General features: G+C 40.1%; 5 protein-coding genes across 6 annotated transcripts; 3 read left to right on the top strand and 2 right to left on the bottom strand.

The window, feature by feature from the left end:
• Positions 1–7: 7 nt before the first annotated feature.
• Positions 8–835, bottom strand: LOC115769268. The gene has a single exon (XM_030713979.1). The coding sequence runs from the start codon at positions 721–723 to the stop codon at positions 67–69; it is 657 nt and encodes a 218-aa protein (XP_030569839.1). The 5' UTR covers positions 724–835; the 3' UTR covers positions 8–66.
• A 2,961-nt stretch (positions 836–3,796) lies between these two features.
• LOC115769186 lies at positions 3,797–8,609 on the top strand. Its single transcript, XM_030713890.1, has 4 exons — positions 3,797–3,906; positions 3,970–4,822; positions 6,694–6,848; positions 6,953–8,609. Exons 1-4 carry the CDS (start codon positions 3,808–3,810, stop codon positions 8,393–8,395), a joined length of 2,550 nt encoding a protein of 849 aa, XP_030569750.1. The 5' UTR covers positions 3,797–3,807; the 3' UTR covers positions 8,396–8,609.
• A 6,683-nt stretch (positions 8,610–15,292) lies between these two features.
• On the top strand, positions 15,293–17,408 carry LOC115769185 (long-chain-fatty-acid--CoA ligase heimdall). Its single transcript, XM_030713889.1, has 2 exons — positions 15,293–16,365; positions 16,430–17,408. Exons 1-2 carry the CDS (start codon positions 15,293–15,295, stop codon positions 17,403–17,405), a joined length of 2,049 nt encoding a protein of 682 aa, XP_030569749.1. The 3' UTR covers positions 17,406–17,408.
• Positions 17,409–17,428: 20 nt separating this feature from the next.
• LOC115769170 (insulin-like growth factor-binding protein complex acid labile subunit) lies at positions 17,429–21,160 on the bottom strand. Of its 2 annotated transcripts, none has more exons than XM_030713874.1 (4): positions 20,291–21,160; positions 19,215–19,811; positions 18,958–19,155; positions 17,429–17,603 (listed from the first exon to the last, which is right to left on the bottom strand). In XM_030713874.1, the coding sequence occupies exons 1-4, from the start codon at positions 21,146–21,148 to the stop codon at positions 17,544–17,546; spliced, it is 1,713 nt and encodes a 570-aa protein (XP_030569734.1). In that variant the 5' UTR covers positions 21,149–21,160; the 3' UTR covers positions 17,429–17,543. The 2 variants fall into 2 exon arrangements, with proteins under 2 accessions (XP_030569734.1, XP_030569733.1); XM_030713873.1 differs by having other exon boundaries at positions 17,430–17,603; positions 18,958–19,158.
• Positions 21,161–25,182: 4,022 nt separating this feature from the next.
• On the top strand, positions 25,183–26,040 carry LOC115769171 (von Willebrand factor D and EGF domain-containing protein-like). The gene is made up of 2 exons (XM_030713875.1): positions 25,183–25,325; positions 25,394–26,040. The coding sequence occupies exons 1-2, from the start codon at positions 25,230–25,232 to the stop codon at positions 26,009–26,011; spliced, it is 714 nt and encodes a 237-aa protein (XP_030569735.1). The 5' UTR covers positions 25,183–25,229; the 3' UTR covers positions 26,012–26,040.
• The last annotated feature ends 259 nt before the right edge of the window (positions 26,041–26,299 follow it).

The following is a 26,299-nucleotide window of genomic DNA, read 5'->3' as shown; positions in this document are numbered from 1 at the left end:
GTCTTTACTCATTTTATTGAATCCATAGCATACAGAGATAACAATGAGGCTTATGAAGTAGGCTCCTCAAACGCTATCGTCCACTTGCTCTTCGGTGGGCGATTCACCCTCGCTCTCCAGACCCTTGGCCAGACGCTCGGCCACCCGCTGCATCAGCTCCTCCATGCTCATCTCGATCTTGACGCAGGCGTGTCGCTGGATGTCGTACCGCTGATCCTGGCCGCACTGGATACGCTCGCAGCTGAGACTCAGACTGAACCAGCTGCTGACATCCTTAAAGCCCGGCCGGCATTCGCACTCATTGTGGGCGACACAATGGCTGTGCTCCGGACAGCCACCCTGGCAGATCGGTCGACAAATCAATTGATGCTGCTTATTGGGATGATGCGAGTGCTCATAGCCGCGCAGGCAGCGGCATTTATTTGGCTCCAAGCAATAGCTGTGCGCCGGACACGCCTCCAGGCAGATGGGCTCACAGAAGCCGAAGATAATGGTGCGATAGCCGGGACAACATATTTGCACCGTATCCCAGCGTATGCGCTCCTCATACACAATGTACTGCTCGCCGGAGGAGCTGCTGCTGGCATTGCTGGGCAGACGTGTCCTGGTCAATGGCACCTGGTACTTGACACTGATGTTCTTCTGGCAGTGGCCGTTCGTTATGGCCAGGCCTTGCGTTTGGCCGAGCAGCAGCAGCAGCAACGAGAGCATCTTGTCCAGCATCTTTGACGGGTTCTTTGTCCAGATCTGGCGCTGGGCACGCTCCAAAATGCACTAAACGCAGTCTCGCCAGACGATGCGCTGATAAAAAAGTGAGAGTCACAATAATTCTTTGTGTTCCGCCTCGTCGGGTATGCCGACGATAACTGGCATTCTGTTTTGCTCCGGGCTTATCGCCTTTGGCTGCCATTGGAAATGTACCGAATCCGCAGCGGGAAAGGCGAATGCAAATGGAAATGGAAACGGCGTGGGGCATGGAAGTGCGACCGGGAGAGAGCATATACGATAAGAGACCCCAAAGAGCTGATCTGCTCCATAGTATGGCAAATTTGAGAGAAGCGCATTTTATCCGCGATCCGATAATTGCAATGATTAATCCAAGATTTATGCGGGTATACAAGTACAGTGGAACCTCGATTAGCCATAACTTCAACTCGCTTATAATCGAAAATTCGGATGAAAAGGTGTCACATTTAAATATTTTTTTTTATTTTGAAATTTATCCCTTTTACCTTTCTCCTGTTAATAGTAAACTTCGTCCAGTACTTGGCATTCCGATCAATAGACGTATTTCAGATCGAGGTTTATCGAAAATCGCCCTGCATTTGAACTACATATTATATATCTTCATCTAATCTGGAATTTATTTATCCTGTTATCCGTTATCCTGTTCGTAACAGATGTTTTTCAGCTCGCGGATAATCGAAAATCCTTTTTAAAAGAACAATTGACATACATGTGCATACATATATTCTATTCTATTCTGTAACTTTTTTATCCTTTCTTCTTCGTATTCTTCGTATTCCGATTAACAGAATTTTTCGTTAGATAGGGTTTGGGATAGCATTCGAAGTTTTCTTCCAAGTGTGACGGGAGCTTTGGTGTTTTATTTTATCATGGAAAAACCTAATTAAACATGCGAAAACAGTGAATCACATTTCAAACTCGTCTTTTTTTATTCCCTGAACCCATTAAAAATGGGTATAAGGGTATATTGTATTTGTGCAAAATCCAAATGTATGTAACAGGCAGAAGGAAGCATCTCCGACCCCTTAAAGTATATATATTCTTGATCAGCATCAACAGCCGAGTCGATCTAGCCATGTCCGTCTGTCTGTCCGTCCGTCCGTCCGTCTGTCCGTCCGCCCGTATGTATGAACGCAAGGATCTCAGAACCTATAAGAGCTAGAGACTTTAGATGTAGATGCTCCTAGATCCCGCGCAGATCGAGTTTGTTTCCGATAATCGATAACTTCATCCGTTTCCAAGCAATCGATAAAAATCTATATCGATACCCTGTTTTTTGGGCAATTTTGGTAAATAATAAGAGCTAGAGTTACCAAACTTGACTTATAGCTTCTAAAATGGAATATATATATACATTTAATGTTGGAAGAAGAGGGTTCAGGGTATCCCCTAGTCGGGGGCTCCCGACTAGAACCTCTTACTTATTTATATTTTTTCTTTATATGTATGTATATACTAGCGGGTATTCACCGGCCTTGCCCGTGGCACGTATAAAATAAACGTATAAAGAAACTTCACCAATAAAAACCTTAGAGTCGCATTTTTCACCGAGGAAGCTTTGACTTTTCAAATGATTTTTTATATATTCTAGGAAACGTATATATGTATATGCTAGGAAATGACTTTCAGCGCGAAACGTCATCCACCAAATCTTTAACCATTTCTACCAAGGAAAAATGCATTATTCGAAAAAGGTGAAACACCTCTCAAATCAATTTAAACAAAGTTCTTTGAAAATGAGTTTGAGGCCGATCGGATGGTTAACAAAAAAGTTTCATACAAACGTTTTTCGCAAATAAACCACTTTTATGGGTGGAATTTCCCAAATCGCAGAAATACGTGGCCATTGAGTTCTTATGTAGAGCTCCGAAAAAAAGTTTGAAGCAAATCGGAGACCACTTAAAGCTGCGCCCAAAAACTCGTTGGATCGCATTTCTACCGAAAGAGTTTAGATTTTGCGAAAAATGGGAAAAGTCGTTTCAAATGATTTTTCATATAAATCCTTGAAAATCAATTTGAGCGCGAAATGTCATCCACCAAATCTTTGACCTCCATTTCCACCAAGGAGGAAAAAATTTCTGGAAAACTGTGAAGCCCCCCTCAAATGAATTTAAACAAATATCATTGAAAATGAGTTTTAGGCCAATCGGATGGTTAGCAAAAAAGTTTCATGCGATTTTTCCATACTTGCGGGTTGAATTTTCCGAAAACCCATCTTAACGTGCACCTTCTGCATCCTGTCTCCTATGATTTTGGCTGTGCGTTGATCACCAATCAGTCAGTCAATAAGTAAGTCAGTCGGTCAGGAAAAGCAGTTTTATATATAGAGATTTAGTTTTAATATCGAGTTGTTTATTATTTAAACATTGCGACATTTTCTTTTTTAAACTAAATCTATTTTTGCGTAAGTTTGTGGTCGAAAAATACAGATTTTTATACCCTGAACCCATTAAAAATGGGTACAAAGGTATATTGTATTTGTGCGAAAGCCAAATGTATGTAACAGGCAGCATCAATAGCCGAGTCGATCTAGCTATGTCCGTCTGTCTGTCCGTCCGTCCGTCCGTGAAATTTTAGATGTGAATGCTCATAGTTCTCGCGCAGATCGAGTTTGTTTCCGATAATCGATAACTTACTCCGTTTCCAAGCAATCGATAAAAATCTATATCGGTATCCTGTTTTTTGGGCAATTTTGGTAAATAATAAGAGCTAGAGATACCAAACTTGACATAATGCTTCTAAAATAGAATATATATGCATTTGATGTTTGAAGAAGAGGGTTCGGGGTATCCCCTAGTCGGGAGCTCCCGACTAGAACCTCTTACTTGTTTTTTCATAAACCCTTTCAGAACTTCGATTTGGAGAAAATTTAGATCGCATTATGTATTATATATATAAACATCCCACATATTAATCTCAACACAAACCACCATGACTAGCTATATAAAAGCAAAACTCAAGACCCCTATCTTATGAATACCTTATAAAAGCCCCACGAACCAACTCAGAAAAGTTTAGTTCGCTCCGAAACGGTGTACAACTGTGCTGTGTTGTAAAACTATGGATACCTTTTGGACACTACTGTACCTAAGTTTGGGATTGATTGGATGCCTGCACTTGGGCCAGGCAAAGGAGATGGACAGTGTTGCTCAACCAAATGTTAGAAATATGATTGAGCACAACTTTTATGCAATGAAAAATAGTGTTTCTTTTCCCAAACAGAACGCGACTGGAGCACACCCGAATATATTATGTAATCCGGCATGTGGAGATAATATGGTGTGCGTGGAGCCCAATAATTGTCGACCAGTGTGTACACAAGGCTGTGGTGAGCACGGCATTTGCAGTGCCCGCGACACATGTGGCTGTGAGCCGGGCTACGAGTTCGATGTGGAGCACTATCGATGCCTGCCCAAATGTTGGCCGGCGTGTGGACCGCACAGTGTCTGCAAGGAGCGTGATATTTGTGAGTGTTTGCCCGGCTTCAGCGGCACAGACTGTCAGCCAGACTGTGACAAGGACTGTGGCGAGCACGGAACCTGTGTGGCTCCGAACAAATGTGCCTGCAAGGAGGGCTACGATTGGCACAACAAGACCAACACTTGTCGGCCCAAATGTCATCCGCTTTGTGGACCCAACAGCCAGTGTGTTCGCCCCGATGTCTGCCAGTGTATGCGGGGCTACGCGGAGCTAAATGGCATTTGCCACACAATGTGCCCACACGGCTGTGGCCAGCACGGCATCTGTGTGGGTATCGGGAAATGTGTCTGCGACACCGGCTACGAATGGGATAAGCTGGAGGCGAAATGCCGACCCAAATGTGAGCCAAGATGTGGACTGCATAGCTACTGCGACAGATCGAATCATTGCAAGTGCAACAAGGGTTTTATACCCAACGATTTGCATAGCCTCAGCTGTTCCAGGCCTCTGAGCTGGTGGATCTATCTGGTGATCGCCATCATGGTACTCCTAATACTCTGCAGCGTGATCGGCATAATAGTCTACTGCGTGAAACGCGGCAATAATGTCAGCTACTATCCCAATTCAAATTTCTCGGATACGTCCAGAATTGTGGGTTAAACTTGAGGATTACGAACATTAAGCTATTTATCCATTATAGTTGTATTTAATAAATATAGCTGTCGCTTTTTAACCGCGACCGATAAGAATTATACATATTTTCTATTGTTTCATATTTATAAAATACAACTCATTTTGCAATCTTTCAAAGTTAAAATACAATTATTTATATTTATATATTAAAATTATTTATATTATAATTGTACTTAAATGTTAGATAAATAATAATACTGCAAAATTATTATGCAGAAAGTATATATATTCTAGATCAGCATCAACGACCGTTGTTCAGTTTTGAAGCTATTGTGTTGAAACTTTTCATAAGTCCGTCTTTCTGTTGCGGGCAGTACATATGACGGCTCGGATTACTATATCTTATAGCTGCCATAGTAACGATCGATCGAAAAACGGCTTATTGCATGGAAAGGTTTTTGTATCTCAATAAACCTTAATAAGTTTCATCATGCTCTCTATATGTTTGCTAGATCTTGTCAACATCGGATCATTATACTTACTTTCCCATTTATTTATAGTTATGTGAACCACAAACTAGCAATAATATTGATTTAACTCCAAAAAATTATTTAATAGGTATTCTCTTAAAGATTGAGAGATTAACTATATATGTTAGACATATTATGATAATAATAATAAGCACATATTTTATTTGAAAAGGTTTTCTTGGTAAAGGAAACAGAATTTCATGCGCATCCGTTATGCATTTTTATACCCTGAACCCATTAAAAATGGGTATAGTATTTGTGGAAAATCCAAATGTATGTAACAGGCAGAAGGAAGCATCTCCGACCCCATAAAGTATATATATTCTTGATCAGCATCAATAGCCGAGTAGATCTAGCCATGTCCGTCTGTATGTCTGTCCGTCCGTTTGTATGAACGCAAGGATCTCAGAACCTATAAGAGCTAGAGACTTGAAATTTTAGATGTAGATGCTCCTAGTTCCCGCGCAGATCGAGTTTGTTTCCGATAATCGATAACTTACTCCGTTTCCAAGCAATCGATAAAAATCGATATAGATATCCTTTTTTTGGGCAATTTTGGTAAATAATTAGAGCTAGAGTCACCGAACTTGACTTATAGCTTCTAAAATAGAATATATATATGCATTTGATGTTGGAAGAAAAGGGTTCAGGGTATCCCCTAGTCGGGAGCTCCCAACTAGAACCTCTTACTTGTTAATCAATATTATTATATTAATTTTAATCTACCATACAATTACTTTTTATATTTTACTTTGATTTATTATTATTTTTACAAGAAGCAAATATTGTACTTACGAGATAATCTGGTTACAATTGACTTGGGAAAAAATAACTATAATATACTATTAAAATATAGTTTTTGTCAATGAAAGACAAACATTTCAAAAGATTTTACTAAAAAATGATTGGAAGCCTGATTTGAATTATTTATTGTTTTCATATGTTATAGAGGGGAAAGGCTTTCCCGGTTCTGTATGTGTAATCGATCTTATATTTTTGGAAGACACCTTGATCAAGGCACAGTCACGGATTTTCCGGGGTTCTGGGTTCTATGTATAATCGATATTATCAATTTGGAAGGCACCTTAGTCAAGAAGAAGAAGACCCGGACTATCAGGTTCTGTCCTAAGCTCTGTGTATTCTATTTAAGAAAAACCTTGAGCAATCAATTCTTATAATACCTGCAAGCACTCTATGTATTTTTTTGATTATTTTTTCACTGCCAACAAGTCTTTTCGAAAATTGTCTACGGAGGGTAATACTAAATAGTAAAAATTTGAAAAATTCCTATAAAAAAAAAACTCTTCGGAAATGGCTAATCGTAAGTTAAGTTCGCGGCAATTTTTGCATATAAATTTCAAGTGAAAAATAATTCCCTGGAGTGTGATAAGTTTGTTCATGACACATCCATGGCTAGTCCTTGCACTCGTCCTCGCCTCCTGTCCGTGGATGTGGGCGCAACGCGGATCCGTGTGCCAAGTGCGAGTGCGTAGCAAATCGGGAAAGTTGGATAAACAAGTGGGTCATACTTAGGGGAAGCTCTCCCCCTCTTTCTCTCTCTCTCTCTCTCTCTCTATTTTGCTGTCCCTCTCCATCTCTGATCCTTTTCCACCTGCCACCAGAGTTGGGTGCTGCGCAACGTCTGCTGCAAGGGCTACGTGGGCAGCCCGGGAAACTGCCGACCCCGCTGCTCGCCCAGCTGTGTGCACGCCCAGTGCACCGCCCCCCAGCAGTGCACCTGCAACGAGGGCTACGAGACAGTCGACAGCATCGACAGCAGCAACATGCCAGGCTGCCAGCCCAAATGCAATGCCTGTCGCTATGGGGATTGCCTGGCGCCCGGCAACTGCCGCTGTTGGCCATCCTTTGAGAAGCAGCCGATTGTGGGCTGCGAGCCTGTGCAGCACCTGATTTTGCCGGCGGAGCAGTGTCTGAGGGAGGATTGCAGCTGCTGGCAGAAGTACTTTAGCTGGACACCATTGCTCACTGTGCAGCCCAAGTGCGTCAGCATCTGCCGAACGGGACAGCCGAAGCCTTGCCTGGAACTGGAACAATGCGTGTGCAATAGCCTTAATCATCTCCTGATTTGCGAGCAGCCGGAGCATGTGCTGCCTCAGCAATATGGCTGTCAGGTGATCAATGGGCCGCCAACTGCTTATCGGAGAAAGCACACGGTTAAGCATATAGATCGAACAGTATCGACTGATCTGAGAGATCGTAAAAATCGGACAGATCGGCCAACTAAGATATTTCCAGTTTGGACTCATCATTATAATCAGTCAGATGAGGAATCAAAGATAACCCAGGCAAATCGAGAAGTTCAGTCAGATCGACAAGACAAAAAAGTTCATCATATAGTAGATCAAAAAAATCAGGAAAGTCGGGCTGATAACACGCAGATTGGAAGTCGAATAGATCATCGCCCAGGTCGGCCGGATAGGTTAGACAGAAGGCATCGAAAAGATCAGTTAGAACGGCCAGATGTGCCAGTTGAGAAAGTGGATAGATACCACACATACGATTCAGCACAAACCGATCCCACAACTCAGACAGGTCGCCCAGTGCAGACTTTTCATTTATTTGGAAAACATAAAAAGAATCAAACAAACCAGCCAGATCCAACAGATCAGGTAACTGCTTCAGACTGGCCACCTCAGGCAGATGAAAATGAGGAGGATCATACGGAAAATATACATAGAAGAGAGCCAAAAAATTGGGAATACGAGACAGATCGATTAGATCAACAGCCCAAACGTAGGAAAGATCATGCTAAACGACACAAACAGAAACCAATTTTATTTGAGGCAGATGATATAACTCAAGCAGATAAATCAGATCGGACAGATCCAGTAAATCAGTCAGATCCAGCGACTGAGACAGTTCCAGTTCCAGTTCAACCTAAATCGAATTATCCATATATGACCAAATCCGAACAGGCGAGTCTTGTAAAATGGCTCATCATTTTGGGCTGCATTATAATCGGAATTATTGTTGTTGTGAGTTTGTTTGCTGTATGTTTCAAAATGCAGAGTCCCCTCGATATATGTGAACGAGATATTATGTAGATAATACTATCTATCTATCTGGCATACGAAAATTAACTGAGTTCAGTTCTCTGCTTGCTTCGACTTTATAAGTCTGATATAAAGTTCTGGGGAGCAGAGAAATGAAATTCTCATATTAACGTAAATATGGCGGACCTTAAACTTCTTTAGACCTTCTTCTCAGTTCTATCATTTACATGATCTCCAAAACTAAGGTAAAATTAATAAAGAAATTCTTGGATAAACTTACTTTCTATTTATTCAACTATAAACAATATATATTTTAATTGCATTTTTTTTTATAAGTTTCATGCCTTATCAACATTTTTCCTTTTCTTTTCATTTGATGTGCTTCTGTTTTTCGCAAGGCTTAACAGTGCTCCCGAGCTTAGTGACGCGCTTAGCAGTGCTGTTAATGAGTTAACAGTGCCAAAAGTCAGCCGATAATTTTATGCAAAATTTTAAGCTATCGAAAAGAGTCGAAATTAAGTCGTGGTCACGTAATGATTGATGCAGTGTTACTCAAATGTTCCGTGACGTAGTGAGTGTCTGTGTGTGTGTATATTCCAAAAAAAAAACTCAACAGAGGCCCGGCTCAACAGCAACAACAAAACGGCAGGTAAGTACAAACACACACACTTATGCCAATGTCCATACTCAGTCAACGCATTATTGTTGTTATTCTCACATCTCTACACACTTATTAACTGCATAAATATATGTATGCTCAAGTGTGTAGACATGTGTTGTTGTTGCTGTGTTGTATGTAGCGGGTTTTTTTTTTGCATATGTGTTTTGTGCGTTTGTGTTGCTCGATATATACAAATAAACATGAGCAGAAAGCAGGCGCACAGCAATGATTAGCAAGCATACGTAGACACATGTAGGCAATGTATGTATTTAGTGTTGTTGCTATTGTTGGTATGTACACATGTAGTGCGAGTAGAAGTAGCTTTCGCTGCCGCTGCTAAAGCGGTAACAGCGGCGTCGACTTTGCCGACGCTGTCAACGTTCTCAAATTGTGTTTATGTTTGTATGTATCATGCATATGCACATACATACATACATATGTAGCCGGTATGTTAATGCATGTATGTAAGTACACACATGCTTGTAATGAGTGAGCGCACCGAGTCAAAGCCAGAACCAGAAATGGCATGAAAATGAAATGTAATGGGCAACAACAGCTAAACACGTGAAGAGCGACAACATCTAAATAAATACATATGTATGGGTATGCGTATACGTATGTATGTATGCAACTGTGTGCTGGATTGAGTTTGTTTCTCTGCCTGTTTGATGACGTCGCAAAAACCGTGAGCGTCTTTGGACTTGACTTAAGACAACTTCGAAGTCAGCGCAAATGTTAGTCTCGCTGACGACAACAACAACAACAACTTAATTTGTGCGATTATCGGCACTTTCCTACAGCAACAACAATTGATTTGTGTACACTCGCGGTCAGAAAAAGGAGCAGAGTTCGATCCGAACAGTCACGGCTATAAATAAATTACACATTTATATCAAATCTTACAATTGTTACAATATTAAATTAAAAAAAAAAAAGTGTTATTTTAAAAGATTTATAAATGACTAAAAAGTAGCAAGCATATATAAACATAATTATGTATGTGCTCATTTTAACAATCATGCATGTTAATACCGACATATGTGGGTCATGTAATCATGACGGGGCAAAAAGTTATCGGACAGCGACATCGAAAATAGCCAAGCAATGCCTTGAGAATTTTCCACTGATTGCTGGTCAAAGGGAAAATAAACAGAAAGCAAAGTCTGTCGATTGGGAGTGTAGCGGAAAACTGATAAGGTTTATGAAAATGACAGCATTGCGAGTAATTTACATTCAAATATGCGAAAAACTAATATGCAATTGAGCTCGATCGGAAAAATATTAACAGCAAATGGAAATGTGACGTCATACTGTCGTCAGGCATTGCTGTGCAGGGGGAGCGACCTTCTAGTCTGGCGCCTATTCAATTGCTCTTTATTCGTTTGCTTGCGCTCCCACTAGCTTATTACCTGCAAATGACGCACACCCAGCAAAAATTACTAAAACGGTTAGCTCACTTAATTCATTTAAGGCATTTATTTAATGTTAAATTGCAATTCATTTCAAATAATGATAATAAACATAGTTAAGTATACCACAACGTAAATATGATACTTGCTTTATTTTATTTCTCATGTATTATGCTTTTGACATTTTTGAGGGTTGCTCGTTTGCTTTGCTTGCGATTTTAGTGTGTTAATGATGTGGGATTTAAAACTGTTTATAATACCGGTTGTTAATTGTAATTGCCATTTATGTGGCTGGCTGAGCGAACATGAGGAGAGAGACTATCGAAAGCACAGCTAAGAGAGCAGCAGCAGCTAATATTATATGTACATATGTGTAAATATGTTGTTGTTATCGTTTATATGCCTGCAGCCCTCTCCATCTACCGCTACGACCCACGTAACAACTCTGCTACCGAGTCTGCTGCTGCTGCTGCTGCTGCTGCCGATACGCTACTGCTACGTTGGCGTCGCTGTTCTCATGAGCGTAGAAATGAGTTTGAATGAGTTGCAAAGATGGGACGGGGAGCGCACAGTGCGGTGGATGAATCGTGGCAGTGCATTGCATGTACATACAGACATAGTCATGTATGCTTATATGCGCATACATGTGTTTACTTGTTTGTCAATATGTACATATGTTATTTGATTTTCGTTTCTGTTTTTTTTTGTTTTGCTTCTTTTATGTTGGTGTGCGTTTGTGTACGCCACACTTCTTGTGTTGTTGTTGTTCTTGTTACTGCCGGGTACATGAATATAAATGTTGTTTATCTGTCGACGTCGACGCCGTCTCGGGTGTCCGTCGGCTTCGTCTCTGCCTCTTTTAGTAGTTTTGTGTGTGTATCGTTTTGTGTGCTGTTGCTGTTGTTATTATTGTTGTTGTTGTTGTTGGTGTTGTATATGAATATGTGTTTCTTTATTGTTGTGTGTACTTGTTGCTGTTGTTGTTGGTATTGTTGCCTGCCCGGCTGCTCAGTCACTTTGCTCGCATGAACTTTTTGCTTTGACTGTGGCTCGCCTGCTAATCAATGCTGTACGCCTGGTTATTTTGCTATATCTATATGTACACAAACAAATCTACAAAAGTCACAGACATGCACATGTGCACACCCCAACCTCTTCCCGCATCTTACATTAGCGTCACGAATCGTGCGTGTAAATATGTACAACAAAAGTTACAACACATAAAATTATCAAGAAAATGTAGATGGATGTATGCGTTGGAGGGGGGGATGGTGGAATAGCATGCATATCGGTTCCATTATAGTAAATACATATACCGACTGACACTTGTGAATAAAATATGCATATACATATGCATGTGTGCTTACTTATGTATGTGTGTATATTAAAGCATAGCGTGCGAGTGTTGGACAATTGAAAAGAATTTTCTATTGTTTTCGATAGTGATTTTGCATTACGTATAGAAGTAGACTGACTGACTTCCCTTTAGAATAATATAAATTGTATGTGTATACTCATTTATACATACATATGTACATATGTATGAATCAAAGTATTTTGCAAATCTGTGGATCTTTAGGGTGAACCGTTGATGCATAAATGTTTTTGCTGATATCGTTTTCTATATAACAGATCATTTTATTTTGACAATTTTTTTTTTAAATTATTAAATATGTATATAATTAAACAAATATGACAAAATATATTCAAGATTACCAACAATTTTTTTTAAACCTTTGTTTAATTTTAAGGTCCACTCTAATGGGATTGCTTGAACTCTGGGCATATCATAATTTTTGGCTTGATTGTTGTCATAATTAAGGCGCAGGTAAGTTTTTTTTTATATATGTATTTGCTGTACTCTAATATAATAGATAAAGGCATACATATATGTACATATGTATGCATGTATGTATGTGTAAGCCCACGGTGCCAATTACTTGCACATTCCCTTTCATATTTAGCTTTTGTGTACCGTTACACATCAGGCACTTCTCTATGTGCGAGTAGTGCAGAGTGTCGCTCTTCAGTACAAATACAAAAGGAACACAAACGCAATATGCAACTATTTGTGTTGTAGTTTTAATGCCAACGACAAACCCCCAAGCGCGCTTCTACGCCCCTCTCCCTTTCAGAATCAACGCTACCCATGCTCATGGAAACGGCAATGTTTACACTTGTTTGGCATTCATGGGCTGCTGTTCGTTGGTAAATAATTTCATAATAATGTTGTTGTTGCGGCATGACAAATGATAAGCCGTCGTCTACAAATTGCAACAATTACAATTGGGTTAATAATACATCATAGTCATCATTGTTGTTGCATTTGTTTTGTGTTGTTGCAAACAGTTGTACATACATTTATTTGTTTTCTATTATGCATGGAGACGTGCGCTTGTGTGCGTGGCAAACTGTTTGACATTTTGCAATAAAATAAATTAAACAATAAATTATAAATTTGTACAAAAAATGACTGTTGGTCGAACAGGCGCACATCAATGCGCAGTCAGCGTCTCTGTTGGTGACGGCGACAGCGACTTTGCTGTTGTTGTTGCTGCTGCTGCTGCCTCTTCTCCTGCTGTTGTTGTTTTTTGGTATTTGCCAGCTGTGGCGAGCCCACAGTATGTGAGTTTTTTTTCTCCTTCTATTTCATTGCCTTACACATACATACGCCCATACATATGCATACAGTCATTTGTATTTATGCATGCGCATCTGCCAGTGTGTGCATGTGAGTGCGTATCATGTTTGGGCTTGAGAGTGACCAGCCTAACAAAGAAGAACCGTTACATGCTTTATGTACGGCCTCAACAGCAGCAGCGTGGCCACTGGCCATATGCGTGCTCTGCTGTTGTTGTTTGTTATGTGCCTCTCCCTACCTAACCCGCTCATTCGCACACTCTCTTAGTCTCGCTCTCTTTTTGTATGATTGACCTGCTCATGCAGTTTGCCGTTTCGCCTGCTGCGCTACTCAGCTGTGCTTTTCGATCAGCCGCAGGTGTTTGTCGCAGGTCAGTTATGTACATACATACTTGTGGGCTTGTGTGCGTGTATGCTTGCTTGTGTTTATAATACATATGCAAAAGGATTACGGCAGCTCGAACAGTGGGTACAAAGCATAACGGTTAAATTAAATTGTGTTTAGAATATGCAATATTTAAACAAAAAATATACATATGTATGTACATATTTTGATAAGGACACGATGTACATATATATGCTTGTATGTACATACATATATTCCATTGCGTAGGTCATTGTGAAAGGTCAGACACAATATACATACATATACATATATTTATGTATGTCCATATATTACATACATTTAAGATAATAGCAGCATTATATTGAAAAAAAATCGTATGAACAAAAATTCTTATCGTATATTTTATACAAATATGCATACATACATACGTTTATGTGTATTAATATACATACATACATGTATGTTTGTAAATATCTATTTTGTAAATTAAAACTGAAAACGGTTTGAAAATAAAAAATTTAATTTGTTTTACATGATTTTAAGCCATTTGGCACGATTCAATGTCTTTGGGCTTAATTTTATTTTCTCAAATTTAATTTTTGTAAAAAATATACTTGTCAGAGCAATTGAAATGTGTCCATATTATTTTGTTATTTATTTATTAATTTATTCATTTTTTTACCTTAAAAATTGAATAACCTTGAATAATCTTTTTGTTAACAACATATCTGTTTTACAAAATTGTCATACTTGTCATACATTTAATTTACATTACTTTCAAGCTAGAGTGCATACCTTTCTTCTTTCTTCTTTTATAACTATGCTTGTGTCAATAGACATTATATATGTGATTCAATAAAATTAACATGAATGTTTGTTCCTAAAAAATCCTTGTTTTTCATTTATTTAAATAGGTTTTAAAGATAAGGAACCAATCATCTATTTTTGCATACGATCAATGTCCTTATTTACAAGGTTTTTATTGGAACCAATCTACCGTGTAAAAAACGAGTTAGGTTTACATATATTTTAAATGTGCCCGATTTTAAGACATATTCTTCGCTTAGATCGCTGATGAAGGAGAAAATATTTATTGTATTTAATCCAAGACTGTTTACCCAAAAATTATCTCACTTTTTTGGATGAATTGGGTTCAAAACTATTTACGAAATATTTTAACTTTTGAACTTTGAAAAAGAGGTCAATGAATCATTATTAGTAATATGTTTTGATTATTCTATATTCAATATTGTTTTGAATATGGAAGAGATAATGGACGAAAGACTTCCCAAAAAATAAGAATACTAAGTGCTTGCTCTTAAAGACTTACTCTTATCTTAGAGGATTCCCTCAATACTGTATAAATTGTCTTCTTTGTTCTGATTTTTGCAAGTCATTTCACTTTAAGATTATTATGAATATATTGTAATAACAAGAAGAGTTTGCCCCATTGGGTATGACTTGAGAGAAAATGCCAAGAGATAGGTCTTGTAAAATCTCTTGCTGGTTATTACAACTGATAAGATAAGAGAAGTTCTGAATGCGTCTAAAGGTCAGTCAAAAAGTGCGTAGAACTTGGAATTTTTCGTAAATCCTATTGTATAGACGCTTAGCGACCGCTGTTCAATTATCAGACGGATTTGAATTCGGAGTATTATTGTTTAAATGCTATTCTCGTGGCGATAAAGCTGTCTAAGGGTCACAAATATAACCAGGTCGCTCCCAAGCCAGACATGGGTTCTGCCGAGATAGCGAAAGCCGGGTAACGAACGGACTACGACGTCATCTGCCCGCGTCTGCCTGCTTTATCAGCAAAGTGTCCGACCGAGAGTGAGAGTGTTTTTTTTTTGCCTTAAATAGGGGCCGCTCGAATTCCTCGACGTTTATTCGACATGGAACGCGACGAGAAGCTGAGACCAGCGACAAGCTATACGAGCACCTCACTGCATGAGGCTGTCAAGCTGCGACGGGAGGAGCAGGATACGATCGGAGTGCAGAGTGTGCCGGAATTTTTTCGCGAGGCCTGCCAGAAATACGCACAACTACCTGCCCTGGTCTGGGAGCAATCGGCGGAACAGCAGGATTGGATAACGCTCAGCTATGCGGATTACGAGCAGCGGGTGGAGCAGGCGGCGCTGATGATGCTGCATGTAGGCCTGGAGGAGCGCAGCTCGTTGGCCGTGCTCTCCTTCAATTGCCCGGAATGGTTTTTTGCCGAATTGGGCGCACTGCGCGCCGGCGGCGTTGTGGCTGGCATATATCCCAGCAATTCCGCTGAGGCCTGTTACCATGCGCTAAAAACCAGCGATGCAACAGTCTGTGTGGTGGATGATGACAAACAAATGGCCAAGCTGAGAGCGATCAAGCATAGGCTGCCCAGGTTGAAGGCTGTCATCCAGCTGCACGGACCGTACGAGAGCTTTGTCAACCAGGAGCCGGACTACTTTAGCTGGCAGCACCTGACGCAGACGCTGGAAACGCTCGACACCGAGCAACTGCAGCAGGAGCTGGAGCGACGCGAGCGTGGAATCTATGCAAATGACTGCGCCATGTTGATCTTCACATCCGGAACGGTGGGCATGCCCAAGGCGGTAATGCTTACCCACGATAGTGTTGTCTACGACACGAGAATTGTGTCCGCCACCATGAAAAATACCGTATTGGGTGCCGAGCGTTTGGTCAGCTATTTGCCATTGAGTCACATTGCCGCCCAAATCTTTGACATCTTTGTGGCTATGTCGCATGGCGGCTGTGTTTACTTTGCGGATAAGGATGCGCTCAAGGGCACACTGGTGCGCAGCTTCCTAAAGGCCAAACCGACGCGCATGTTCGGTGTGCCGCGTGTCTTTGAGAAGTTCCAGGAGCGTCTTGTGGCCGCCGAGGCCAAGGCCAAACCCTATTCCCGCCTGCTGTTGTCCAAGGCGCGCGAGGTGGTCGCCCAGCATCAGCTGGCCATAATTGCCGGGTGAGATTCGAGTAGAAAAGCTTTCTTTTTAATAATTGTTTTTAATGCCAATTTAATTTCCCAGCGAGAAACTCTCTTTATACGCCCAGGCCAAGTACTGGCTAGCCAACCTCATCGTTCGACCCATACGCCAGATGTTGGGCCTGGAGCTATGCAAGTCTTTCTTAACGGGCGGCGCACCTGTCTCCCCGGAACTCAAGCAATTCTTTTTGGGCCTGGACATGCCGCTAGCCGATGTCTACGGCATGTCAGAGACGGGCGGCGCCATTACGTTGAATGAGCGCATCACAAATCTATATAGCTCAGGGGCACCGATCCTGGGCACAGAGGTCACGATAGACAAGCCGGATGTGAATGGCCAGGGCGAGATCCTTATGCGTGGACGCAATAATTTCATGGGCTATCTGGGTGAACCGGGTAAAACGGAGGAGGCCATCACGCCGGATGGCTGGCTGCGCAGCGGCGATGTGGGCTACCTAGACGCGCATGGCAATGTCGTCATCTCGGGCAGACTCAAGGAGCTAATCATCACAGCCGGCGGCGAGAATATACCACCTGTGCACATTGAGGAGCTGATCAAGCATGAGTTGCCCTGTGTTAGCAATGCTTTGCTGGTGGGCGATCATCGCAAGTATCTGACGGTGCTGTTGGCCTTGAAGACCAAATCTGATCCCAGTACGGGTCTGCCGCTGGATCAGCTGCGCGAGGAGACGATCGAGTGGCTAAATGAACTGGGCCTAAAACAAACGCTTCTCTCCGAGCTGCTCAATATACGCGCCGATCTGCAGCTGCCCAGCGACGCGAACGCTCTGGACGCAGCTCTAAAGATCAATGCCGAGCCCAAGCTCTTGCAGGCCTTGGAGGCAGGCATAAAGCGGGCCAATAAAAATGCCATCTCCAAGGCTCAGTGTGTTCAAAAATTTGCTTTGCTTCCACATGAATTCACCTTGGCCACCGGGGAACTGGGTCCCACTCTCAAAATCAGACGCAATATTGTCCACACCAAGTACGGACCATTGATTGATCGACTCTACAAATGATTTATATAAATATTATTATTTAGCACCTAGGCTTGAAATTCTCGGACATTGTTTTAGTAGCTTTGTTTAATTATAGTTTACATATACAATTACTAATATAGTATTTAGTAGTTAAAGATTTCTGTTTATTTTTTCTCACTACGATCTTTCACGATCGTTTCTTAAGCGCTGTGCTTCCAATTCCACTTTGTTGAGGGGCTGTAAGGGAAGAGCATATATGTATATGTTTGGGTTTTGATTATGAGTCTTTAATCTGTTGAAAATTCTAAAAGCAAATCTTTTGCATAGCTTGGTTTTACGGAATGTGATTTTGTGAAGTGTCCAGAAACTAGAATTTCCATAAACTAGATTTTTCTATAAATTAGAAAAGAATAAATTTAACGATTTGCAGTTATTTTAATACCTTTAAATTAAAACTTTGAATTTCCGATTTTTTATTATTTGAGATTTTTAAATACTTTTGAATTCAATATTCCTTCTTTTACATTTCCTACACTTTTGAATCTAACCTTTAATATTTCTTTGCTATGTTTTTTATACCCTTGCAGAGGGTATTATAATTTTGTCGTGAAATGTGTAACGCATAGAAGGAGACATTTTCGACCCCACAAAATATATATATTCTTGATCAGCATCAACAGCCCCGTCGATACTGCCATGTCTGTCTGTCCGTCTGTCTGTGTCTATGCGAATTAGTCTCTCAGTTTTAAAGCTATCTTAATGAAATTTTGCAGAAGTCCGTCATTCTGTTGCACGCAGCACATATGTGAAAACCAGTTGGATCGGACCACTATATCGATCGGTCGAAAATTAAGTTTTTGTATGAAAAAACATTTTGTTTTTCAAGATATCTTGACCAAACTCGGCATTTATAAGTTTTACTATACTCCTTATATATATGAAAAATACTATTAAGATCGGACCACTATATCATATAGCTGCCATAGGAACGATCGGTCGAAAATTAAGTTGTTGTATAAAAAAACATTTTGTTTATCAAGATATCTTGACCAAACTCGGTATTAACTATTTTCCCTGTGTTTCTTAGATACGGGCAAAGCACTTAAGCATTATGAAAAGGTTGGGTCTGCAAGGGTATTAGAGCTTCGGCGTGCCGAAGATAGATTCTTTCTCGTTTATACTTTGAAACACTTGAATATATAATTTTGAAAGAACCTCTTACAATTTGTTTAAATGAAATTGTATTGTATGTTAGAAGTAATTAACCGGCATTGCCCGGGACGAGAAGTGAATTTATCTCTTTTCTTATATGGATATGCCTTATCCACTTAAAAAAAATTTATATTCGTTTTTGGGTCATAATTACTTCTGGTATTTACTGTGAGGAAAACTTGTGTCTATAAATTATAGAAAACGAAAGAAGTGCTTCTCTAATTTTGGATGAGGATCTTCTCACGTATCAAATATGTGTATGTACAAATGTATTGCTAGCTTTAAAATATATAACTCTACTCTTCATGATTCCAAAATTAAATGTTTACTCGTATTCTGTTCTGCATATCCTGGTTCTCTACTCCCTCGTATAACTTACATGATGATCATTTACTTTCTGAAGCTTTCTGCTGCGCTCCTTTCGATCCATGAAACGTTGACCCCAGCGCAGTCCTGCAAAAGCCAATGCAATGGCCACCAGCATCCAGATGATGACCGAACGTGAATCGAAGCGATCTGTGCGTATTTTGGGCCAGGTCAATGGCGGCGTCAAGGTAGCCAGCTCATCTTTGGGCTCCTGCTAACATTTCAAGGAAAGTTCGATGTGCTTTAATCTGTGAAATTTAACTGACTTACATCACAGTCACAGTTGGACCCCATCTCTAGCCTGGCCGCGCCCACATCGAGCAGCACAATCGAGCGATTCTGTTGATCATCAAAGCAATCGACGCCTTGAATATTTAACAATTCCTTAACGCTCCAGGCGCTCAGCATGGGCCAGGAGCGAGCGAAGTTCAGCGAAGCTGGTGGCGTTCTCAACATATGCCTGACAAGCCAGGAGCAGTTCCAGCGATTATCCGCCAGCTGCACATGCTCAAAGAACAGCAGGCTGCTCAAATTGAGCGACTGCAGCCGGTTCGAGCTGAGATCGACGCGCAGGGCCAAACGATTCAGCGCCGGCGCCAGATGCTGCAGCCAGCTGGCATCCTCAAGGTGATTCTGGGCCAGATTCAATTGCTTCAAGTGCATCAATTGGTGCAGAAGAGCAGGATGTAGTTCGCGCAATTGATTGTGGGCGAAATTAATGTCCTTCAGCTGGCTGTTTGCGTGGAAGAGCTCCGCAGGCAGCGAACTCAAGAGATTGAAGCTCATGTCAAGCTGAAGTAGAGCACTCAGTGGCTGCAGACCATCCGTGTCTATGTGGCTTACAATATTGTGGCTGATATTGAGGCGCTGTAGGCAAGAGATGAGATTTTATCATCTTTGTTATTTATGTAAGGCGGTGAACGAAGGTCAACAAGGGAAAGTCCAAGCAAATTGCCGGGAAATATCGGAATAACATAATAATAACATTCCAGGAATCACACTCGCTGAAAATTCTTTCATTATTATTGAATCCTTGAAAAAAAGAATGGCCGAGTTGCTTCATTTTTATTGAATCCTTTAAAGTCCTTTTAGACTTTTAGATGGTTCCCAAATAATATTCTTATTTATTGTATATACCCTAAATATCCTGTATATTTGAAAATAAAACCCCAAGTGGTTTCTGATTTTTTTAAGGTTCTTTCTGCTAGTCTCTTATAGAACCCTGGAAAATATTTATGGTTCATTACAAATACTCCCTTTTCAACTATTGTATTTTTCCGGTCATTTATATGGTGCCTTCCCTTCTCTCGCTTGATCTTTGCCAACCCTATGGCTTTTCAGCTTACCTCTAAGGACTCCAATCCTATCAAACTCTCGTTATTGACTTCCTTGAGTTGATTATAACTTAAATCCAAATGCTGCAGCTCAAAGTTTTTGGAAAATTCCTGGGCGGATAGGTTTTCCAGCGAGTTTCTCGATAGATTAAGGTATACTAAACGCGCCAGGCCACGTTCCTTGAGAAATTGTAAATCCCTTAGATGATTCTGTTCCAGTCGCAGCGTGCGCAAATGTGTGTTGCTCTCGAAGGCTGCAGGCTCCACTTGCCCCAGCAGATTATGTTGCAGGGTTAAGCTGGAGAGACGATGTAGACCATGAAAGTAGCTGGCTGCTATTAGCTGCAGGCGGTTATTATGGAGCATCAAATGTTTCAGATGCGACAGATTATGGAAGCACTCCGGCTCCAGATGCTCGATGAGATTGTGACTCAAGTTCAGCTGCTGCAGCTGTGGATAATGCATCAAGCTTCTGGCGGCCAGTTGAATCAATGTATTAAAACTGATGTCCAGTGAGGTCAAAGCGGATAGCGGCTTCTCCGACCAGGTTTTAATCACGCTAAGATTGTTGTGTGCCAGCGAGAGGCGCTGCAGACGTGACAGACCATGTAGTGCGTAATCCTCCAGAGAATTTAGTTGGCAGTGCTGCAGTTCCAGACTAAGCAGTTGATTGAAGCGTAGGAAAATCGCGTTCTTTAGCTGTTGCTGCAGGCTGCAGTTGCTCAGGCTCAAAGCGCTCAGCGTTGCCACATCGTTCAACTCGCTCAGCTGCGTGGCATTGCAGTTGGTCAGCTGCAAGGACTCCGCATGGCAGGCCAGTAGCAGCGGCAGCAGCAGCAGCGGCACCTTTAACAACATTCCGCGACACATTAGACTGACGCTCCAGACTGAAGTTCTTGACTAAACTGCCATTTGAATGCTGTAACTGCCTCTGGCTGGTTGGCTTATCTCAATGCAGCTGCTCTTGGCGCCTGCCAGCCCGTCAAGATAGTTAATCAGTTAACCGACTTCCCAGGCGTATATATCTCATGGCTTAAATATTTGCACATCATCGTTTCAGTCCACACGACAACAGACGCAACTACTGAATTAAGTCTTCCCTCCGGTCCGGTCCCTCCACGCGCCGTCTAATGCAAAGCGCCCCTTTCACATGTTTGTGTATTAATACCCATTGCAAATTTAATGTAACAGGGTCTTATGAAGAATATTATATATACTCTTCTTGTTAGTTAAGACTTCCAATTTAATGGATTACCGTACGTAGATTAAATTAATGTTTTTTTTCGATTACAGCCGAAATTTCCATTATTTCGATAAATATCGATTTTCTTGGTATTTTAATAGGTGAACATTTCGAACATTTCAGGACAATCCGACAAAATATATAAAAGTTACTTGAGAATGAAGAATGCGAAAAAGACGCAGCTCAAAGTTGCATGTGTTAGCATATGCTTGCAGGGTATCTCGTGGTCGGGCATAATTACTTATGCTGCCATGTCTGTGTTAATTACCTGGCAGAATGTGCAATTGGGATTGCCAGCTGACATTTCTAAAGCGGACCTCAGAGAACATTTAATGGGTTGTTATGTATTCTGTATTCTCATTTAAAATTACGCAACTATTTTGTAGTCATTGATATGGTATTTTTATACGCTTGCAGAGGGTATTATAATTTTGTCGTGAAATGTGTAACGCATAGAAGGAGACATCTCCGACCCCATAAAGTATATATATTCTTGATCAGCATCAACAGCCGAGTCGATAGACCCATGTCCGTCTGTCCGTCTGTCTGTTTCTATGCGAACTAGTCTCTCAGTTTTAAAGTCAGTTTTAAATCTTAATGATATTTTGCAGAAGTCCCTCTTTCTGTTGCACGCAGCACATATGTGAAAACCAGCTGGATCGGACCACTATATCATATAGCTGCCATAGGAACGATCGGTCGAAAATTAAGTTTTTGTATGAAAAAACATTTTGTTTATCAAGATATCTTGCCCAAATTCGGCATTAACTATTTTCCCTGTGCTTCTTAGATACGGGCAAAGCACTATAAGCATTATGAAAAGGTTGGGTCTGCAAGGGTATTAGATCTTCGGCGTGCCGAAGATAGCCTGTCTTTCTCGTTATTTTTATAATACTATTTCAAGCTAAAAATCTACAGAATTTCTCAGCATTTGGTTTTGTAATTTACTTGAGTGGCTACTCTTAGAGGTCACTGTGCGCGCTTATCTACACTTAAAAAAATCGTGGAAGTTTTTAATTAAATTTTTAAAAGTGTTCACACGGCTTTATGTCGTTCGATAGGCTTAAGTTCCTGTATTGGGTATTTTTATGTTTCTACTTATGTGCAATGTATTCAATGAAACATCTCCGATCCATTAAGTACACCTAATCTTGATTAGAACAAAGAGTTTTATATAAATGTCTATTCATACCCATTAAAACTGGGTAAAAGGGGTATAATGGGATAATGGGGTATCGACATCCTGTTTTTTGAGCAAATTGGGAAAATATTAAGAGCTGGAGTCACCAAACTTGATATGTTGATTCTAGAATATTATATATATATCAAGTATCTTTCATTTTATATCTATCACCACCTCCCCGCTACCACCGCAGAGCTATAAATCAAGTTATTAACCCAACTTATATTGCCCACCAATCTAAGCCACAATTTTAATGCAATTGACTTTTTGAGAATATGCAAATATTCTATGGTACAATAAGATATACTGTAGAAAATTTCATTAAGATCGATTAAGAAAAAAACAAAGCTATGTTTTACTGCGCAATTGGATGGGGCAAAAATTCCAACAACGTCTGTATACTTGTAAACACACACATTCATGCGCTTTTGCTTATATTCTATAAACAGCATTGCAATTGCGATTGTTTTCTGTGCTGCTATTTTAATTCGTTTTTTTCTCAATAATACTTAGTTGTTGGTGTGGGTGATGGGTAAAGGCATAGCAAGTAGTGCGATGTGTCGCCAGTTCGAGTCCCATCGAGCGCGTTGCGCCAACTGCAGTTAGTGTTGGAATAAGACGGTTCAGGATATTCCCTAGTCGGGAGCTCCCGTCTAGAACCTCTTACTGGTTTTTAAAGTGGAACTGTTTAAATGAATTTTAGAATATGCCGACAAAATTTTAACTTTCAAAGGAACTAAACTTTGATCTGCTTTTACTTCATATACTATTCCAACACTGAAAATATACTTTCTCATTTGCAGTATAAGTTTTCTTTGGGTGTAAATAACTCAATGAGCTTTGGTGCCTATATTGATTATAAAACCTCTGTTGCTCAGTTATAAAGTGCCCTCCCTATGTGAAGCAACTATAATCTTAAGATGATTAAAGAATGCAAATCGAGGTGTACGCACTTAAGTCTAGTTCTGCTTAGTTCTAGTCTAGTTCTCCAGTTTATACCAGCTGCTAACAGTGAAGGTGTCTGCACCAAATGGCAGTATGGACCACCGGTATATATTTATATATATATATATGTATATATATATATATATTTGTGTATAAAATCGGACTCTTTCAAATACTTTAGGATGACTATCTGCCAGTGTTGATTCGGTTCTGTTGTACAGGCTATGGCGATTCGAATAGTACGCAATGTTTACCCAGATGCGATATGGGTTGTCCGCCGAATAGTCGTTGCGTAGAGCCCAATATTTGCGTCTGCAATGCGGGCTTCGAGACGGATTTAAGCTATTTTTATTATGGCTTCAAAGCAGTCAAAAGCTGTAAACTACAGGAAAATGCCAGCGATCTTACCGGAGCTACAATCATGCATCTTTTTGCTGCATTGGCAATACTCGTCTGTCTTATTTCAGTTGTAATAATATCTATTTTGTATTTCAATAAAGTGTGTACCAATAAAGTAAACTTCAGTAAAGTGTGAATGAACACTTTAAATATGATTTATAAATTTTTTTTTTTATTTTTTTCTCGAACTTAGGCTTTGCAGCAAATGCAATTTATTGCAAATTGTGATAATACGCGAGCGATTAATGTAATTGTTTCTGTTTCAAGAGAAAAAATTTGTAATAAATACGATTACGATTTGAGTCAATTATTTGTCATAAGCTCATATAATTATGATTGGGCTTATGCTGATTCAGGCAAAAGCCAGTCAGCTGGTACTAGTCGAAGTGCCCGACTAGGAGATATCCTGTAACCTGCCTCCATATTATGCACCTACTGACACCTTTCTACACTAATAAAAAAATACATTCTTTAATATCTTTTGTGTTTATAAACGAATTTTAAATGTGTGTATATATATGTATATACTAGCAGGTATATCCCGGCCTTGCCCGTGGCACGTATAAAATAAATGTTCACAAAAAGCTTTGAAAATGCTTTTGAAACTGATCGAAAGGTAAACAAACAACTTTCATACAAACGGTTTCCGCCAATTTACCACTGTTGCGGATGGAATTTGCCAAATCGCTGAAACATGTTCTTATATGAACAAACAGTTTTATATATAGAGATTGCATTTGTTTTTTATAAAATGTCCTTAATTTAATAAAAAGGAACTGTAAAGAATATTCGGTTAAATAAAATTTTAAGTTTCTAGCACTAAAAAGATGAAACCCGATATAAAGAAATTTTGGAAAAATTTAAGGTTTCATTTAATTTTCTGATTTACATTTTCGGAGTTGGCTTTTCGAGTCTCTTAAATCTTTACGGACTGTAATGCATAACTAGCTGCTTCTGATCCAAAGTATATATGTTTTATTATTGCAAATACTTTATTATATATTTTTTTATACACCCACTTGCTCAATTGAGGGGGCATGAGAAGTTATTTACTTTTATAATTTATATTTATCGCTTTTTTAAAAGCTGACAACTTCAGTTGTTTGTTGACTTTTGCGTGTGCAAGTCGCGTAATTTCGGTGTAGTAAAATCTATAACAAAAAATACCAGATTAACTGAGAATGTGGCTTTGTCTGAAAAACGTACTGCTCGCTGTGATTCTATGCACAGCGCTGGGCTTATGTCGGGCAAATGTTTGCATCGAAAGTGCTTATGAGGTGCGATATATATGTGAAAATATATATACAATTTATCGCTTAATATCTGAGTTTTATCCTATCCTTAGAGCGACACCTCCGATCTGGTCTACAAGTGCCGTAAAGGTTGCGTGGGAACTGTGCCCAACTGTCTGCCCGTCTGCGATAATGGTTGTCCAGCGAATAGCAATTGCACTTCACCCAATGTCTGTGAATGCAACACAGGGTATATTATAAACGAATCGAATCCCGATGCTGCGCCCAGCTTAAAGAGTTGTAAATCCGCCTGCGAACCCGATTGTCCTGCGCATAGTCATTGTGCTGGCTATAACAAATGTATATGCAATGAGGGCTATGTTGAAAATGCAACCAATCCGGATGTTGTGCCCAGTTTGCAGAGCTGTAAGCCAACATGCGTAACAGACTGTCCCAGTCACAGTTATTGCGCCTCACCAAATATTTGCCAATGCAATAAGGGATATACGCCGGATAAAATTAATAACAATATTGTGCCCAATCTAAAGAGTTGTAAGGAACAGTCCGAAGAAAATATCACGGTTCTGCAGATTGCCCTATATATTCTTGTGATATGTTTTTTGGTATTCGCCATAATAGTTGTCATTTTAATGCTTGTGATTTGGATAAAAACTAGAGAGGATAAGTGGCGCACTTCATTTACATCGCATTCAGAATTTGAAACTAAGTAAAAGGTTTTTTTTATCAACTTTTAATCAACTGAAATTCTTCTCTTTTGATTCAAATAAATCTATTAAATATGTTAAGTATTATATATCATTTTTGTAATATTTTTTAACCCTGAACCCATTAAAAATGGATTCAAGGGTATATTGTATTTGTGCGAAAGCCAAATGTATGTAACAGGCAGAAGGAAGCATCTCCGACCCCATAAAGTATCTCAGAACCTATAAGAGCTAGAGAAAATTTTAGATGTAGATGCTCCTAGCTCCCGCGCAGATCGAGTTTGTTTCCGATAA

The sequence above is a fragment of the Drosophila novamexicana genome, unplaced genomic scaffold, assembly GCF_003285875.2.
Source record: "Drosophila novamexicana strain 15010-1031.04,08,12 unplaced genomic scaffold, DnovRS2.1 tig00004549-arrow-arrow-pilon, whole genome shotgun sequence".
Classification (NCBI taxonomy): domain Eukaryota; kingdom Metazoa; phylum Arthropoda; class Insecta; order Diptera; family Drosophilidae; genus Drosophila; species Drosophila novamexicana.
The sequence above is the reverse complement of the archived record's forward strand: the minus strand, read 5'-3'. Positions and strand labels throughout refer to the sequence as shown.